A 16,916-nucleotide genomic window follows, 5' to 3' on the forward strand; every position below is an offset into this window, starting at 1 on the left:
ACCTTGGAGAGCAAATCTTGTTGTCGGCCAAATCAAAGAGGGGAGCGGTCATTGCACTTTCACAAAGTCTATAAAACGCGAGCATATTTTATGTTGACTTCATCTATATCCAGTTTATTTTTATTTTCTGTGGCTTAAGGATACAACGCCACCATTTTAATAACAACAAACGAACATGTGTTATGACAGTCTTCATAACAGACCATCCAAAAGGAAAGGCGGAAATTCAAAGACATTCCACATCAAATATGTCAATCCAAACACAATATGCTGAGTAATGATTCTTCGACTGATAAGTAAGCCTGAATCAGTCATTCCTCTTCTGGTTCAACGGAGGCCGGTTGCCCTGCTGCCAGCATCTCGGCCTCGTACTGCTTCTTTAAGCCCTTCAGATACATGCGCAAGCTGTCACAATCCAGTCTGGAGTTCCTGGCAGTCTGCAGGAGGCGGGTGGCCAGCTTGTACACGGCTCTCTCCCTCTTTTCTCCGGGATCACTGTGATGTTTGGCCTAGGGCAACGCAAAGACCACACTGTGGATGCAGTCTTCTTACTAAGCACTTCTCTGATTCAAAGCAGGATTATACAGGGAGCGCTTTCTGTCACCACGCCGACTTTGACTCTCTTAGGCCATTAAAGCACCGGCTTAAAATGTATGTCTAAACAAAGAACGCACAAAACAGGTTTGGGTACCAGAAGGCCAGAAGGCAAAATACCAGAAGCTGCTGGTTAACTTTGGAGGCAATCATCTTGGCCTCTTGGATTATGTTTGAGGGAAGCGCCGTCATTTCTGCTGCTCTCAGACCTAGAAGAGCAGAAACGAGCTCCGTCACGCTTTTCACGACCGCGTTCAACAAGACAGCAGCTGGATTTCACTTGTGTCTGTACCATAGTGTCTTTCTTCAGAGCATCCTTGATTCAGCAGGTACGTATACACCACACTCTCTCCCCCGGTGTCCCCACTGCGCGTGTGCTGCACCTCCATGTGCTGGTTCTCCGCGTTGGGATAAAGAGACTCCAGCTGGCACACCTCAAGAAAGTGTGTGGCAAACAAGGTGAACGCCTGCAAACAAACACACGCCTTAAAAAAAAAACAAATTCCTGTATTGACTTTCCTACTTGGGTGTTGACCTCAGAGGTGCTGCGCAACTAAACAAAAAGTACAAATAAATAATATGCAGCAGAGGAGTCTGGTTCAACTGGTTTGAATGTCAGAGAGGAATCTATGTGCAGGGCTGTGAAAGTGTGAACTCTACCTTGCGACTAAGAAGGAACTCACAAACTGAGTAGCAAATACCGATGCCCTCCTCGGCGCTGGTTCCCCGGCCCAACTCGTCTATGATGATCAGGGACCTGTCACTTACGTTGTGGACTATGTAGGAGATCTTTTAGGGGGGGGAGATGCGCAGTCCATCATGAACGTGTGATTTAGTTCCCTCATTTATGTAATTAAAGAATGTAAGAAAGCTAGAAAGACACGAACATACCTCCTTCATTTCCAACATGAAGGTGGACGAATTTGTTTCAAAATCGTCATCCACACCGATCCTGGTGAAAATCTGATCGGCAACGCGAAAGGAGGCGTAGTCAGCGGGGACGAAAGAGCCTGGAAAAATAACTCAAAGACTGAGCCAAGTGGATAACTGGCACCGTGCCGCTGTGTACTCCAAATCGATGAGAGGCCGAGAGGTTTGCCGCTGACCTATCTGAGCCATGACCTGACACAGCGCCACCTGTTTGAGGTAGGTGGACTTGCCGCTCATGTTGGGTCCAGTGATGATGACGAAGTTGCTGCCCTCGGAGATGAAGCTGTTGTTGGAGACGGGCTGCTGTCCGACCATCTTCTCCAGGATGGGGTGACGACCCTGCTTGATGGCCAGCGTATCTGTGAACTCGGGGCGCACTGGCAGAGAAAACGATGATTAATAAAGTGCATTGAGTTGTTGATATTTTGTTTGTCTCATAATGTTCTTTGATGCGTTTCCTTGAAATGATCACAATGCATTAAAGGACAGCAACACCACGAGTGAGCATTTGGCAACAAACCAAATCAAGTAAAGCAGGTCAACTGTCACCAAATGATTGCGGTTTATTATTTAATTGAGATATTAACATTCTTTTGTGCTAGTTGTTTAACTGAAAAGGGTGTCACAATATGATGGAAGCTTATTTGCTGAGGTGCCGGTTGTTGCAGCCACGTAGCTCTTCTGTTCAGGAGATATGTCTGTGTAAACACAGGACATCAGTGCACACTTATGTAACAAGGGCAGTCGGAGCTGGAAGAAGCAGATCAGCGCCTGATCTGGCGTGTGTTGCCCACAACCCCCCCCCCCCCCCAAAAAAAAAGAGAAGAAAAAAGAACTGAGGCCAGCAGAACTGCCGGCTCGGAGGAGCAGTTCCTGGTTGACATGTGTAACGTGGCCTGGTGTGCATGCAGCACTCCCTCGGACAACATATCCGCCTCACTCAAGGTGGCTTTGACGCTTTGCACGTCCACAGTGAGTCACACTCACCGTAGTCTGAGACGGTGCACGCGTTGGCCAGAGACAGCAGCATGTCCAGCATGGACACGGCATCAGAGAGCTTGTAAAGGCAGTGGATGTGCTCGTGGATGGTGCTGAGCAGTTGACATATCACCCTGTTATGGAGACACGTTAGATGCTACAAGGGCATTGCACAGGAAGAATATTAGCTGATAAAGAGCACCCTCTAGTGGACAGAAAGAAGAACACATTTAATACTAATTGTGTTAAATGGTTGACAGCTTGAGAGATGGAGAAACGTAGACTTTCATTGCTTCCAATTACTGAAAGAGTTAAAAAAAATTGGTTGTTACGTTATTTGGCAGCAAAGTACTTTTATTTAGGATTCTTTTAATATTCAGTACAGTGCAATTAGGTGCCTACAATACACCAGTGTGAATATGATATGATAATGATCTGCTTACACATAGGACATGTGAAAGATCTCCCTCAGGGCCTCATCGCAGCGTTCATTCATCTTAATCAGGTCTGCGTGGGTGAAGCCATAGTTGTTCTTGTGCTTCGTTACCTGCGGTGGCATAATTATGTTTTATTGTGTGCATTCCTTTTATTCAGCTTCATTGTCCTGATGGGGTCCATTTGTCTTCCTTGTTAGACCACACCTTGATAAACTCCGGGGGGAGTTTCCCTTCAGGTAAGACCCCTCCTTCCAGCTTCATTTGAATGAAGAAACCTCGAGCTGTGCTGTAGCTGGTACGCATGGGCAAACTATATTTCTCCATCATCTGGCTCACCAGCCCTGTGCAACACAACGCCATCTTATGACCTTGGGTGCAGAGATAACGTTAACAAACATCGTAAACCAAAGACATCGACTGAACACCTGCGATGTCGTCCACTATCTCAGTGTAAGCTCTGCGGGCAATGTCGAGGAACTCGTTGATGTCGGGGCGGACGGCGTAACACTTCTGGGTGCGCAAGTTCAGGCTCCCCTTCAGGTAGGTAGTGTCCTCGTTAACCACCGTCTTGATCTGTTCTAAGATCATGTCGAACCTGACGAGGACACACGTACGGTGGGAAAGGTCTGTAGGCAGACGTTTGTCTAACGTAGGCACGGGGCTTGGTACCTGTTGTCTTCCAGCGAGGCGCTGTATGCCTTGAGCAGAGCCGTATTTCCATTCTTCAACGCCATCTGTTCGTAAAGCGCAATGTTTGAAAAAGGCCGTCAAAGAAAGAACGTATACAATGCTTTCTCCCCTCATTCCATTCATGGCTATAGGATGATGATGAACACATTTCACAGACCCTTAAACGTGGCACCAGGTCCAACGTGTGTTTCAGTTGGATGATGTGTGTGATTTTTGCTTCGGCAACCTGAGCCTGTTAAAACAATGAAACGGGAAAGAAATACATTGAGTTTTAAAGCATTCAAAAACAAACACACATGAGTTCCCTTTGAGTAAAGACATTCCACTGCAATCATATCATCTCACGCAATTGTGCTGAAAGGACTCTACGTACGGTTTCCTGCTTCGGGATTTGGACAAGAACTGAGAGCAGCTGGTCGATGTCCAGGAAACGAGCGATGGCTGAGGAGAGCAAAAGAGCGGACGGTCAAAAAACGGCGTTATGCTCCCGTCTCCAGCGTGCTCTTTATCGAACGCGTGTTTAATTCCCCACCGCTTTTCAGGTCAAAGAAGAGCTCGGTGTCGCACAGCAGCTCTTGTATGGTGTCCAAGCGTATGTTGATGGTGTCCACATCAACGAGAGGCTCCAGAATATTGGAGCGCAACCTTCTCGCACCGCCGGGCGTTTTGGTGTGGTTGAGCACCCCTAAAAGAGTGTGCCCGCTCCTGTGGAGACGGAACGCTCACCGCCCGTGTTCACGCTAGAGATCATACAAGCGCTACACATACAAAGAAGGTGCTGTCGTACCCTTCTCACCTGTGGTCTCTGTTATTGACCACCAACTCCAAGTTAGCGGCAGATGTGGAGTCGATCATCGCAGTCTGCTCGCTCCCTCTGAAGCTCACTTTCAGAGACTTGCCAGCGTAGACGGAGTTCTGAATGAATTCTAAGTACTTCAGCAAAGCAGCGGCCGCTGCTAGGCAGTAATACCTGAACACGAACATTTGTGTGAACGGTTTGTGCGACAGGATCTTAATGCGACAGGATTTTAATCACGGTATTACGCTCAGTGGCGTACTTAGCTTGCACTTCCATGAGGACGGTCCCGTATTCTGGAGCACACAGCTGCTGAATGTACTCCAGTCCTTTCCTCTCATTAAAATACTTCCTCTGGATAGCAGTGAAAGCTACACCCTGACAACAAAGAAGAACAACATTCACCCTTAACAAAAAAACACATCAGTAAATAGGTGGGGATGCACAATACACAGTATTGAGTGACTGAGTGTGAATGAGTATGAGCCGCCTTCTTCTTTGAAAGTACTTGTTCCCATCAGTTGCGTGTTTTGGTCATAGCTCTTTTTCTGCATTGGTACCGGGAAGTTCTCGGTGATGAGGCTGAACAGCTTCGTCCCTTTCCCCTTCTCACTGGCTGTGTCTGGCATAAGTATCTCGAGTGGCACCATGATGTGAATCTTGGTTATCACCTTCAGAGGAGTAAATATATGAATAACACAGGAATTCCCTCTGTTTCAGAGTATCAATGATTAAACAGCCAATCGAGCATTTCAGTTGCACTCTAAAGTTTGACCGTGAATTGGTTACCTTGGCATACGCCCCAGTGTCTGAAAACTGAGAGAGTACAAGCTCTGGACATTTCAAATTGAGACTGGCCATGCCAATCTCTCCCCTGGCCAAGCCGCGGCCCTCGACCACCGCCACGAGCACAGAGGCCCCAGAGGCGGCGGTCGCTGAGGAGCAAGTTGTCGCTGCAAAAAACAAGGGAATCGGAATTAGAAACGACGCTTGAGGTCATTCTCGAAATGTGACGTAGGGCTCTATTACCGGTGTGATCGGTCAGCGGTGTGCGCGCTGGGTGTGCGCCCCCAGTGGCCCCCGCGAACCCCGGTGGCCTCCTGAGCTTCGGTGTTCCTGCGGGGCCGCGAAGCGACGGGCTGTCCGAGGTGGATGCAAGCGGGGATGGATTCATCCTGCCTAACCGGAAGCTAGGATCGAACTCACCTAAGTTATGTCGAGAGGAAATATTCCATATTGTTGGGACTGTTGTTATATCAATGTATCCTGTCCTTATTGTAATGCATCGACTTTTGTTTTGCCATTGAAAAAGAAGCTAACGCGAGTGTTAGCTTAAACTTGGTTATCGTTGAGATCACCTGAGGAGCCTCGGGGGAGGAACGGGCCATGGCTGGAGCTCGTGCTGCCTTCATCGAAACTTTGGTGGGATGAAGCGGGGGAAAAATACCCAGGACCGTCCGAGGTTGTTTCATACGGTCGGCTTCTGTCCGTTAGGGACGGTCCCCATGTTTGTCCACCATCCGAGGTGTCCATTACCGCATCTGTGCTGCTGGGAAACATTTTAGTCCCTCGCAACGGCACAGGTATAGCGACGTTATAAAACGAATTAATTAACTAGTACTTTAAGAAGTGATAATGAGAGTAACACAACACAAAAACACGACTGCTAATTTGCGAGACAAAGGGTATCACCCTAAATTGTCAGTAAACTGTTAGCTATAAATTAACGTTAGCTACCGAATTGGTCTGTGCTAGCTGCGCGCGAACAAGGCAACGCCTTTGATTGGCGCGTCTTCGCACATCACTCACGTGACATTTTTACCAAGACCAGTGACGATTGAACATGACAGATTTTGAGGTCAAGATCATGACCTTATTCTGAAAATATTTGTGTGAGTGACTTGTGGTGGAGGCCTGACATACCCCCCAGCATGTATATAGGACGGAGCTTGTGTTTATATCCATTAGAAAATGACCTGTATCACTTTATATCTCAAAGCAGCTGAAGAGACTCACTTTTCTTTTTAGAACATGGAACACCACATTTTACAGATTGAATGTTACCATTTTGCAGATAATGTTACCAAACAATACTTATTCTACCTTTTTCGCAACGTCTGTTCGTTCATTCAGTTCGCTTGCCCCGGTATGAATAGTTCACCCTTTTATTCTGAAAATAATAATCCAACCGGAAACCGTCTACTTGTTCCGGTCGGGGTCAACATGGCGGCCGACGCAGACGAGGGGGATTATTTTGTGAGAGAAATTGAGAAAAACGACGGGTTGACCTTAAAGGTGAAGCAGTGCTACTTGGGAGACGTCGGCTGCGTCGTTTGGGACGCGGCCATCGTTCTGGCTAAATATTTGGAGACAAAACAATTTTACGACCCGTCCTCCGGAGTGAACGTCTGGGCTGGGAGGAGGGTCGTGGAGTTAGGAGCCGGGACGGGAGTAGTTGGTCTGATGGCAGCAACACTGGGGTGAGATGACGGGTTAGTTTTTTTTTTCATTTTTTAAAGTTACTCATTCCTTAAAGTACACGATGCAGTGTAAAGACGAGCTAACGTTAGCTAACGTCAGCTGGCTGCTGCAGCGAGTGATCAACTGTCATTGCATCCTTTTGACTTTCTGTGTCTGTGTGTGTGTGTGTGTGTGTGTGTGTGTGTGTGTGTGTGTGTGTACTGCTAACGTGTGTGTTAACTCCCACAGAGCTGTTGTTACTGTGACGGACCTGGAGGACCTGCAGACCTTGCTAAGTGTAAACATCCGGGAAAACCAGGCACTCATCAGTAGTGGATCAGTAACTGCAAAGGTACTTAAATGGTCTGTACTCGTGTGGATTACATTTATAAATACGTTCAACATGTTGCCAGAATTCTCCACTTACTAACCTGTTTTTTTTGTTTTATCCAAAGGGGTGAAGATGTGTCTGACTTCCAGTCACCCCCACATTATGTCCTTATGGCAGATTGCATCTATTATGAGCAGGTAACCCACAAGCGTTTTCTACTTTTTCCATCTAAACTTGACCCTTGAGTCTTAATAATTTTGTCTCCTTGAGGGACAAAGCTGCATTTATCTTGGTTATTGACTCTAGTTTCTTCACACACAGTCTATTGTTCCACTAGTGGAGAGCTTGTTGCTGCTCTCTGGACCAGACACCTGCATTATTTGCTGCTACGAGCAGCGCACAGAGGGGGTCAACCCCAAAGTGGAAAGGCAGTTTTTTGAGGTGAGAGCCAAACCGTGTCTTCCATTGGTTAATTGTAATACATAAGTTGAGTAAATGCATGGAAACTGAGCTGTATGGCACCATCCCTCAGTAAGTATTTATTTAATTTTTTCTTTTAGTTGCTGCGACAAAACTTCAACTGTGAGGAGATCCCTTCAGAAAAGCAAGACCCAGAGTTTAGTAGTCCAGACATCCACATCCTGCACATCCGGAGGAAAGTCTGATGTGCAATGTAGCTTAAGTCCTGCACCTTTTGTAAAGTTTTGTTCATAAAAAGGCCCTTTAAATATGACTGTGCTGGTACAGTGATCAGAATACAACAAAACCACTGTAAAACGTTTTTTTCATACACTATTAAACCAAGTTTATACAACATCAGTGTCATTGGTCTGTGTAGTTTGACATTACAGGGAGTGATTATCTTCTTTGACTTGTCACACCCACAGTTGCATGTAAGATTGTCGACCTTTTCCCAGAGATGAGCTAACTGATGGCTATATTGCTTTTCACTGTAAATGAAGGGATTTCTATACTAATGTGTAAAATCCGACATTGCCAGTTTGGACCACTAGGGGGCGATGGTTACTTGAGTCCTAATGTGTGTACATTCTTTAAATAACAACAAAAAAACTGCAATTACGGTATTAAGCCATCTGCTCATCTCATAGCTTAACTTGAATTCAAGACCTTGTTGTAACATTACCAGAGTTAATCACGTTGAGAGCGGTGAGAAAACAAATCATGACAACATTTCTCAATCCGTAGTCTATGTTTAGGTAGTTAACCCAGCTCTTTTTAAACTGAGATTGTTATCGTTGCGTGCTGGCTCCTATGAGACCTCTGTGAAAGGGGAATTCCACCCCAAGCCGCGGCAGGAGGATTATGGCTCTTTTTTCAAGCATAAACTATGAAGTAAGCCCGTACTCCCGCAGGCATGCAGGGGCCCCTTACAGCCTTTCATGCTGCTCTCTGTTGACACAGTGGAGCTGTAGTGTAATGAGCGCGGTGGCCTCCAACGCACAGACCAAATCAAAATGCTAATGTTAATGTTGATGGGGTGTGGTCTACACTAAAGGTCCATTCAAATAATCCAGCCACTCTAAAGAATAACGTGCTCATCCGACTCTTTTCTCCATATGGATCCACTACCTAACCTTTCCTGTGTGTGCTTTTACTGTACGGCAGGAACATCTGTGATGGCGTGCAGCCTTTAGGTCATGAATTCTTTACTGAAGTGATGGATTTGATTTGTCATTTTAACAGAAACAAGCAGTTCTTCAGAAAGATCATTAATGCCAGATCATCTTTTAAACACAACATGAACTGAAAACACATTTACCAGAACCGGTACAACCCAAACCAAAAGATGAATTATTCCAATTGTGATCGCTAATGTTTAGATGTGTGACTGAGGTGTTGTTGCATATTATCATTTAACACCCTGAAGAGAACTAGTGAGATTTGTAGGCTTTTCCCCTTCTGATTTACGCTGACTAAAATGACTACATCGGATCATAATCTCTCCCTCTGGCCCTTCTCTGAACTTTTCACTCACTGCCACAAAGCCACCCTGTTATCGAGGTCTCCTTTGGCTTTGACCAGGATATCTTCAGCTAATTAATGTGACTCACAGCTGGTATCAAGTTCACGTCCCCCCCTCCAGTGTGTGACGAGGGCGGCGCCCAGAGGGGTTATTGGCCGATTAGACGGGCGAGCTCCACTGTTCTGTGTCAACATTTCCACCTCCTGTGCACAGGATCAGCCGTATCATTTACAATCTATTTTCCAGTCTGTTAACCCCATGTGATGTATACAATGTAGTCATAATCTTCTTGTGACTAATTAGGCTGTCAGAAAAGGGGAATCGGGGGGTTCTGAGTGAATGAGGCCAGCCCACAGTGTTACCATCTACATGGAACAGTTGATTTTCAGTGACCATAACGACTCGACACTGAACATGTGGCGTACACGCTGCGCCAACCGAGACAGAATGGGGGCATGGTCTGCCAACAGATGGTGCTATTAGAAGAAATAACTTTTACCTGTGTGGGAAACCTGCAGAAAGAAAAAAAAAGTCCTCACAAATAGGCCACACGGTGCGCTGCCTTTAACACGGGCCGATTATTGATTAACGCTCCGTTCTGTCCTTGTATGTGCAGGCTGCACTTTCCACACACAAAACAAAGTTCAAAAAAACATCGGTGTAAAGTACACGTAAACCCCCCCGCCCGCAGATGCGTGAGGAGTGCAGCTCCCCCTCAACACCAGACGGGCGGAGGAGAGCCTGACTCGGCGCAGCCTGTGTGGTGTTCACCACTGTGCTGCATCACAGCCAAGTGACACAGAAGATCCTTTGTGTCACCGTCACCGTGATGCCTGGAGCCAAGAGACGCTGTTCCAGAAAGGAAGACTCATTTTCTCGACCAACTATTAGGGAGGGGCTCAAGAATAGACATCAAACTGGGCTGATTAAAAATAGAAGTGGGCTGCAGCAGTTTTGGGACTCCTGATCATGCAGAGGTGTCCACTTTCCACACACAGATCATCCTTTTCCTCTTTATGCTACACGCCAGGGTTCACTTTAGGATAGAGCACGTGACCACAGCTCGGTATCTCTGATATCGAGCTGCCACGATGCTAATCATCTCTGTGATGCAAATCCTGACAGGGCAACCGGTTTATAGGAACACAGTGCTGACTAACCCCCCCCCCCACCCCCCTCTCACCCCTGCAGGGGAACAGTAGGAAGGCGGGGGTGCTGTTAGGACAGCTGTGCTCCAGTCGAGAGGGGACACAAATCCGGTACTGTGCGAAGAAGAAGGGCCCTTTGCTCCATTGCTGTGATTACAGGGCCCATATTGGCACCGTACCACACACCAGGGATTGTCCATGCCGATCACAAACCTGCCAGTGTGTGGGGGCTGATACGCGCGGCCGGTCGCAGGCCGCTGCTGGTTGATTGACGCCGCTGCATACGCCGCTGCATGCTTTGGTATAAAAGTGATTCCGTGCGCGCTGAGGAAGTTAGTGTCAATCCTAATCACAGATGCCACGTGGCGAGCGCTTTGCGCACTGTGTGAAGACGAAGAATCTCAAGATTTCATTGGACAGCCAATGGATTTCATTTAGCTTCAGAAGCAGATGCACTTTGGGTTCCTAATCGTCTATAATCCCCCCCCCCCCCCAAGCACTGCTTACATCTGAAGGTAGTTAACACTCTGCTATGATCCTCTTTGCTCTGTGTGTGTTACAGCTGGGAAAACACAGCAGAGAGAAAAACTGGTTCACACTCACACAGCTGGCGGAATTCTCAAGAGGACAACTTTTCACATAAAGGAATATAAATAGAAGGCCGGAGGCTTAAAAAAAAGTGACGTTTTTAAGTGGATAAAACATGATGAACATGGGCCAGTAAGACTCTGCAAACAAGCCTGTATGGTTAGTGGCTTAAATAATTTAGTTCTTGCTTGTGTGAATATTTCATTTACCCATTTACAAAAACAAATTGGTTCTGTCGGGTGGACCGCGAGCACTTCGTATACTCATTATACAATCGGAATTCTCTGAATTTGTCATTTCACCACAGCATGTAACCTTCAGTTGCAGATATGAATGGAATGTGCGTCGGACCAAAGCCCAGAGTGCACCTTGGACTTTTCCCCCTCATTCCGCTGGCCTATACCACAGCATAGCTCGCTTTGATTGTTTCCAAAGAAAAAAAAAACCTGCACCCACTCACCTGCAATCAAACCAACTCAAGTACCTCCTACGATATCAACAACAAAAAGAAAACATGTGTAAAAGGCAACCAGGAGTTTGCATGCGTTCAAGGGTGCAGACCTCAGCAGGAAACATCTTTACGCCACTTCCGGATTTATTTTACACTTCATGACGCAACGGCTCAGGGGAAAAGGCTGCTGGAGGCGCAAAGAACGTGACGAATGTTTCAGTGTCCTCCAGGATGAGCAGCCATTGAACTGCCCCTTGTGAGCTGTGGTTTAAAGTAGGTGTTGGCTGCGTCTGCCGAACCGGAGGCCGACCCACAAAGCCACAGTCAAAAAGGCGCGTTGCAATAGCGCTACCTGCGCAAATGTTACACCGCAGGGGGGGGGGGGGGCGTAATGAGGAAGTGAAGACGCCGAGGAGCACTAACCACACCCTAGAAAACCACCAACATTATTCGGGCTGCTTTTAGAAGCAGATCAGGCGTGCAGCTATAAGACCATTGACTTCAGTGAGTCATAGCCGGGTCTCTTTCGGTTTCTCCCCACTCTTCCTCTTTTCACGTAGAATAGAGGAACCAACGGGGAACTTGCAGCACAATGAGAACGGTACGATACCGAAAACACTAAGCCACACCGGCAATGATCTCATCAGAACGTTTTCATAGAAAATTCCCCAACAAATAGGCGTTGTGGCGTGAGAGAAATCTGTCGCAGACATGCCCGCGCAAAGCAGTGGAGGTTTTTAAGTCATTTCATTTTCTACCGTCTGATTGGCGTCATCGGTGACTTATCGAACCTGAAATAGTCCGTTTCCTTTGGTGAGATGCTATGAACATGTGGCGGTGCTGTAGGGGGGGGGGGGGGGGGGGGGCACACTTTGAATCGACCCGTACCAATCTGACAGTTGAGCGTTCCTCTCAGAAGGTGTCTGGGATTCCAGCCGAGCACAGAGGGAGCCGCCATAAGGGCCCGGAAGTCTCATTTTCACATCAGGGGAGGTCATGAAGCCTTGCTTACAGTCCCTGTCTTGGCCCCAGGGGGCCCCCAGTGTTACCAATAAAGCCGTGAGGATCATATGGTTGTAATGAAGTGGCGGGAACCACAGCGACCATTACAGCCCAATTAAACTGCCACCGGCATCTAACGGAGGCCCGAGACGTATTTGCAAATAGCTTTAGAAGCTCGGATACTTTCTGGACCCGCGGTTTTCGTTGCAGATTATTTTGATTGCACAGCCTTTATTCTAATGGGGAAGTATTTAAATCACGGCTGTGAGTTGTGCGGAACATCGTAGCTTCCTGTCTGTGTCACCTGACCCGTGTGACGGAAACCTCTGTGGTGCTAAAGCAAACATCCTGAGGCCCCGACAGCAAGTTGCTGAGCACCAGCTTCTCCACACAGCGGCTGCCAGCCGCCATAATCAAACAACCAATCGCTGGTAGACGCAAACCTGTGTAGGTTACAGCGCCCAACTGACTGCACATCCTCTTCCTCTAAATGCAAATACGAAAAGTTATCGCAGACTCTGTGCTTTTTCAGCAGCGTTTTTGTGCGGATGTTAAACACTGGGTGTAAAAAAGCAGGGGAAGTAATAATGACCAATCTTCTGTAGACATGAACACCATTTGTCCTTTCTTTAAAGTGACTTGATCAGCTTTTGAGCTAAACATTTGACAGGTTAACAAGTTAAGCTTTGAACTTTTATGAAAACACCTAAAATGGAATGATTATTTAACACTAGCAATGAAATGAGGTCGGCATTTTCGTCAAGAAGGGGATAAATACATAGACCAAAGGACGTGGGCCTTGTGTTCCTAACATCGCACACACATTATGCTCCTGGTTAGGAGGAGGGAAGGCCACAAATAGTTGCGAGTGGCTCCCATGTTTAAAACGCCGCAATAAATGCTCTCATTAGCCACCGGCATCTGCTCATCGCTAACTCACATGTTCATCCTGTTTACATTTCTCAAACACCAGCTCTGCAATTAAGGCAACTTGGACACACATCGTTCCCACTGAATGACTTTTTTTTTTTAATGCCTGTTCCAATCAAAAACAAAAATCAGGAAGTTACAGCCGACAGCTCAGCATCCACTCAGCTGTGCCTCGCAACCAACAGGCAATATTCAAAAACAAGTCGGCTGTGTCGAGCCTCCACCCCGCCAACCATCGTGCGGTTCTGTTGTTGCGTCCAAAAGACCAGCAGTCGGACTTCCTGTTTTGTGCCCCCTCCCAGTTAGTAGCGAGTGAACTTGGGCCAACCGCTTATTGGCACTAAACCAAAGACTTAACAAGTCAGATGTCTACTTTTAACAAGGAGCATTCTTGAAGCGCTGTTCATATATTCGCTTTCATTAATAAAACCTTCGGCAGTCCTAAAAAAGGTTTGATCACTCGCGGTGCTTGAAGTTCCTTTACTCTTTGGACAAAAACAAACAGACAGACATAACGGATTTAAAATCACTTTTTTAATAAGACATTACAATGACATTGTTCTGTACATGGTTCCCCCCAGTCAAAATGAGAGTAAGAGCTGCACCCCAGGGTGTCTTCAACATGTCCCCCCCCCCCCCCCCAGTGAGCAGCTCCCTCTGACTGCACGACAGATGGGCTGATGTAGGGTTACTGTACTTGCGTACTCATGCTACAGATATAGGCTATCATATAATGTCCCAATACTGACACTAATCAACTGTGGTATCAGATTTAGAGAGCGCAGAGCTGAATGACATTCCTTTGGAAAGATTGAGTCAACTTACGAGTTACCCAAAAATCAAAAATGCATCCCAACAAGCATGTTTAAGAGTTACTGGAGGCCTTAAACTTTTGATTCAGCACAATTAAGTATCAAGAAGTGACACAGAATAGGTCAATTGGTAAATGATATACCCCACCAAGAGGAATGCAGATGGGTATCAAAACGTGTCTCAAGTAGCTTTTTTTTTTGTTTCTCTGATGTTAAGACGGATGACACTGAATTGTAAGTAACGGTGTTTATTTTTTGTTTTCCCCTTGCAGCATTCAATATCATTAAGAAATATATTTTATCACAGTACTGCGTTCAAAACAGATGTCAAAGTCCTTCAGGTATACTGTGACATTAAAGATCTCACCTCATGAAAAATAAAAAAGATCCAAGTTCAATGCAACAGAGACTGAAGAACCTTGAATAAAGTTTTAGTCTAAGAATCGAGACAAAAGCTTCATCAGGAAGGAGAAAAAAAAATAAATCATACAAACAGGGCAAAGAATAGGCAAAGGCGGTGTTCTTGCTGGCTTTAACATTAGGGCCAATTATTCATCAAGCTAAACCCAAGGTAACGTGAAACAGGCCTGCTACAGAGCACAAGCAAACTTTAGGCCAGCAAACCAAGTTAAAGATAAATTAGTCGTGGGGGGGGCAACGTAGTATTCAAAATAAACGGGAGATAAATCAACTTCTTAACCATGTTCCTTTCGAGAAGTTATCTGTTACTTGCAACGGTTATTATAGTTTTGACCTAAAACAGTCAGCACTCAAATCATTAAGACTTGTAATTCGAGGTTAGCCACGTCAAGCCCTCGTAGAGTCCATCGCCCGTGGTCGCACAGGAGGGCTGAACATACCAATTCCGATCCCTGATGCGGGTCAGGCCGAGCTTCTCCTGGATCTCGTGCGGCTTCATGGCGTCCGGGAGGTCTTGCTTATTGGCGAATATCAAGATGATGGCATCGCGCATCTCCCGGTCGTTGATGATGCGGTGGAGTTCCTGCCTCGCCTCGTCGATGCGATCCCTGTCCGCGCAATCCACCACGAAAATTAACCCCTGGGTGCCCGTGTAGTAGTGTCGCCACAGGGGGCGAATCTTATCCTGCCCCCCGACGTCCCAGACGTTGAACTTGACGTTTTTGTAGGTGACGGTCTCCACGTTGAAGCCGACCGTGGGGATGGTGGTGACGGACTGTCCGAGTTTCAGTTTGTAAAGGATCGTCGTCTTTCCCGCAGCATCAAGTCCGAGCATTAATATTCTCATCTCCTTGTTGCCGAATATTTTAGACAGCACTTTCCCCATTTTGAACTCTGGTGCATAAATACTTCGATCCTAACCGGGGGGGGGGGGAATGATACCGTTGCTGATGATTATTCACTTTTTTCTTATAGCTTCCGCTTATGGGCTTACTTCTGGAAACATGTCTCAGCGAAGAGCATTTGAGGGAGAATCGAAAAGTCAAGTTTGGCTTTTTACTCGTGCCTACAGTGAAGTTACGGTCAAAGTATAAGACGGTTTGAAGGCCCTACACACAACACGGCATGGTTCGACTAAGAACTTGGCACCAGCTGTTGCTGGACGTTCATTTTGTTGCCAAAAAAAAAAAAATCAACCTAAAGCCGTGGGACCAAGACAGGCCGAGGCGATTAAAACGTGCAGAGAGCAGACGCCGTAGGTCGGAAAGGCCCCGAAAAGGCCGCGGTACTTGTGAGTTCCTTCTGGCGTCCGGTCCTCCACATCGGGTGCGCCCTTGTTCTCTTCGCCGCTACCGGGGGAGGAAAAAGCAGCTTTCGGCGGCTAGTCCATAAAGCGTCGCGCCGGGGTAACTTCGCCCCGCTGCTGTGGTCTTGGAAGGAAATCCTCGGTGACTCAGCGACACGTGTATCCACTCACGCAACTCCACTTCTTATCTCCCTAGAAGAAAAAGAGAGAGATTTAGGAGGAGGGTCAGGCATGCCAAATTAGCAGGGTCTCGCTCATGGCTGCTAAAGAGGGGCTAGCAAGCTAACATTAGCTAGCCTGTAGCTCAGCCAGCTAGCCAACGGCTAACTAGATAACGGTACTTAGCTGTCGCAAGCTAATAATATCCGGATACAAAATATATGGAACAGAAACTACACGTTTGACTCCGACACCCCCCACCCAGGTGTTAAACACTGAAATAAAAGCAGTTTACCTCCTATCTCCCCCTCCTGTCTGGATAAATACACCCAGCTCTCGTCTTTCTCCTTTAAGTCGAGCTGGTCGCAGTGCTGCTACACCGGAAAGGTGTGGAGCTGCATTAACCGCAACTTCCTCCCGTCGACTTCATTCAGCTCTTCTAACGGCTGCCGCCGCGTACTACTCACTATACCGAGCATGAACAATGGAACAAACAGTCATATGGAATTTATGTAATATTCTACATGTAGTATGGTATATGTAATTTGCTATATGTATTCACAGTATGAATCTGGTCATTAGTTAACGAATGTAACGAGAGGATTTTGTTTTAAACTGTGCCCGCTTGAGGCGTTACTGACGTATCTGGGGGTTGTTATAAGTAAATACATAAAATATGAAACTATTTTTAATGACATACCATTATTGATTGTGGCATTGGTTATGTTTCAATATCTAATGTCATCTGATTAGAGTGAATCTATGCGTGTGAAGGATAACACCACCTCCTGGTGGCCATGGCAGGCTTCATAAATTCACTCAGTTTCATGGACAAATCATATTGTGCATTTTGATTTGTCTGTTTTAACAATCATCTACTGTGGCTTGTAAATGTCATCT

General features: G+C 46.6%; 3 protein-coding genes across 3 annotated transcripts; 1 reads left to right on the top strand and 2 right to left on the bottom strand.

Moving 5' to 3' along the window:
• Nucleotides 1-86: 86 nt before the first annotated feature.
• On the bottom strand, nucleotides 87-6,575 carry msh4 (mutS homolog 4). The gene is made up of 20 exons (XM_040199307.2): nucleotides 5,784-6,575; nucleotides 5,455-5,631; nucleotides 5,215-5,378; nucleotides 4,986-5,096; nucleotides 4,688-4,803; nucleotides 4,426-4,599; nucleotides 4,162-4,334; nucleotides 4,003-4,070; nucleotides 3,787-3,861; nucleotides 3,609-3,673; nucleotides 3,365-3,534; nucleotides 3,144-3,280; nucleotides 2,946-3,049; nucleotides 2,512-2,636; nucleotides 1,701-1,901; nucleotides 1,486-1,604; nucleotides 1,255-1,383; nucleotides 887-1,061; nucleotides 715-803; nucleotides 87-509 (listed from the first exon to the last, which is right to left on the bottom strand). Exons 1-20 carry the CDS (start codon nucleotides 5,983-5,985, stop codon nucleotides 312-314), a joined length of 2,772 nt encoding a protein of 923 aa, XP_040055241.2. The 5' UTR covers nucleotides 5,986-6,575; the 3' UTR covers nucleotides 87-311.
• Nucleotides 6,558-8,035, top strand: vcpkmt (valosin containing protein lysine (K) methyltransferase). The gene is made up of 5 exons (XM_040199310.2): nucleotides 6,558-6,905; nucleotides 7,135-7,248; nucleotides 7,341-7,413; nucleotides 7,538-7,657; nucleotides 7,777-8,035. The coding sequence occupies exons 1-5, from the start codon at nucleotides 6,574-6,576 to the stop codon at nucleotides 7,879-7,881; spliced, it is 744 nt and encodes a 247-aa protein (XP_040055244.2). The 5' UTR covers nucleotides 6,558-6,573; the 3' UTR covers nucleotides 7,882-8,035.
• A 5,803-nt stretch (nucleotides 8,036-13,838) lies between these two features.
• Nucleotides 13,839-16,511, bottom strand: arf6b (ADP-ribosylation factor 6b). The gene is made up of 2 exons (XM_040199358.2): nucleotides 16,312-16,511; nucleotides 13,839-16,049 (listed from the first exon to the last, which is right to left on the bottom strand). Exon 2 carries the CDS (start codon nucleotides 15,435-15,437, stop codon nucleotides 14,910-14,912), a length of 528 nt encoding a protein of 175 aa, XP_040055292.1. The 5' UTR covers nucleotides 15,438-16,049; nucleotides 16,312-16,511; the 3' UTR covers nucleotides 13,839-14,909.
• Between the last annotated feature and the right edge of the window lie 405 nt (nucleotides 16,512-16,916).

Source organism: Gasterosteus aculeatus, chromosome 15, assembly GCF_964276395.1.
Source record: "Gasterosteus aculeatus chromosome 15, fGasAcu3.hap1.1, whole genome shotgun sequence".
Taxonomy (NCBI): domain Eukaryota; kingdom Metazoa; phylum Chordata; class Actinopteri; order Perciformes; family Gasterosteidae; genus Gasterosteus; species Gasterosteus aculeatus.

Excerpts from the sequence above, each read along its gene's own strand:
- arf6b (XM_040199358.2), bottom strand. The coding sequence starts at position 15,437 with ATGGGGAAAGTGCTGTCTAAAATATTCGGCAACAAGGAGATGAGAATA.
- vcpkmt (XM_040199310.2), top strand. The coding sequence starts at position 6,574 with ATGAATAGTTCACCCTTTTATTCTGAAAATAATAATCCAACCGGAAAC. Across the intron at positions 7,414-7,537 it reads ATTGCATCTATTATGAGCAG|TCTATTGTTCCACTAGTGGA; the intron begins GTAACCCACAAG and ends CTTCACACACAG. Across the intron at positions 7,658-7,776 it reads TGGAAAGGCAGTTTTTTGAG|TTGCTGCGACAAAACTTCAA; the intron begins GTGAGAGCCAAA and ends TTTTTCTTTTAG.
- msh4 (XM_040199307.2), bottom strand. The coding sequence starts at position 5,985 with ATGTTTCCCAGCAGCACAGATGCGGTAATGGACACCTCGGATGGTGGA. Across the intron at positions 3,050-3,143 it reads TCCCCCCGGAGTTTATCAAG|GTAACGAAGCACAAGAACAA; the intron begins GTGTGGTCTAAC and ends ATGCCACCGCAG. Across the intron at positions 2,637-2,945 it reads ATCTTTCACATGTCCTATGT|GGTGATATGTCAACTGCTCA; the intron begins GTAAGCAGATCA and ends TCTCCATAACAG.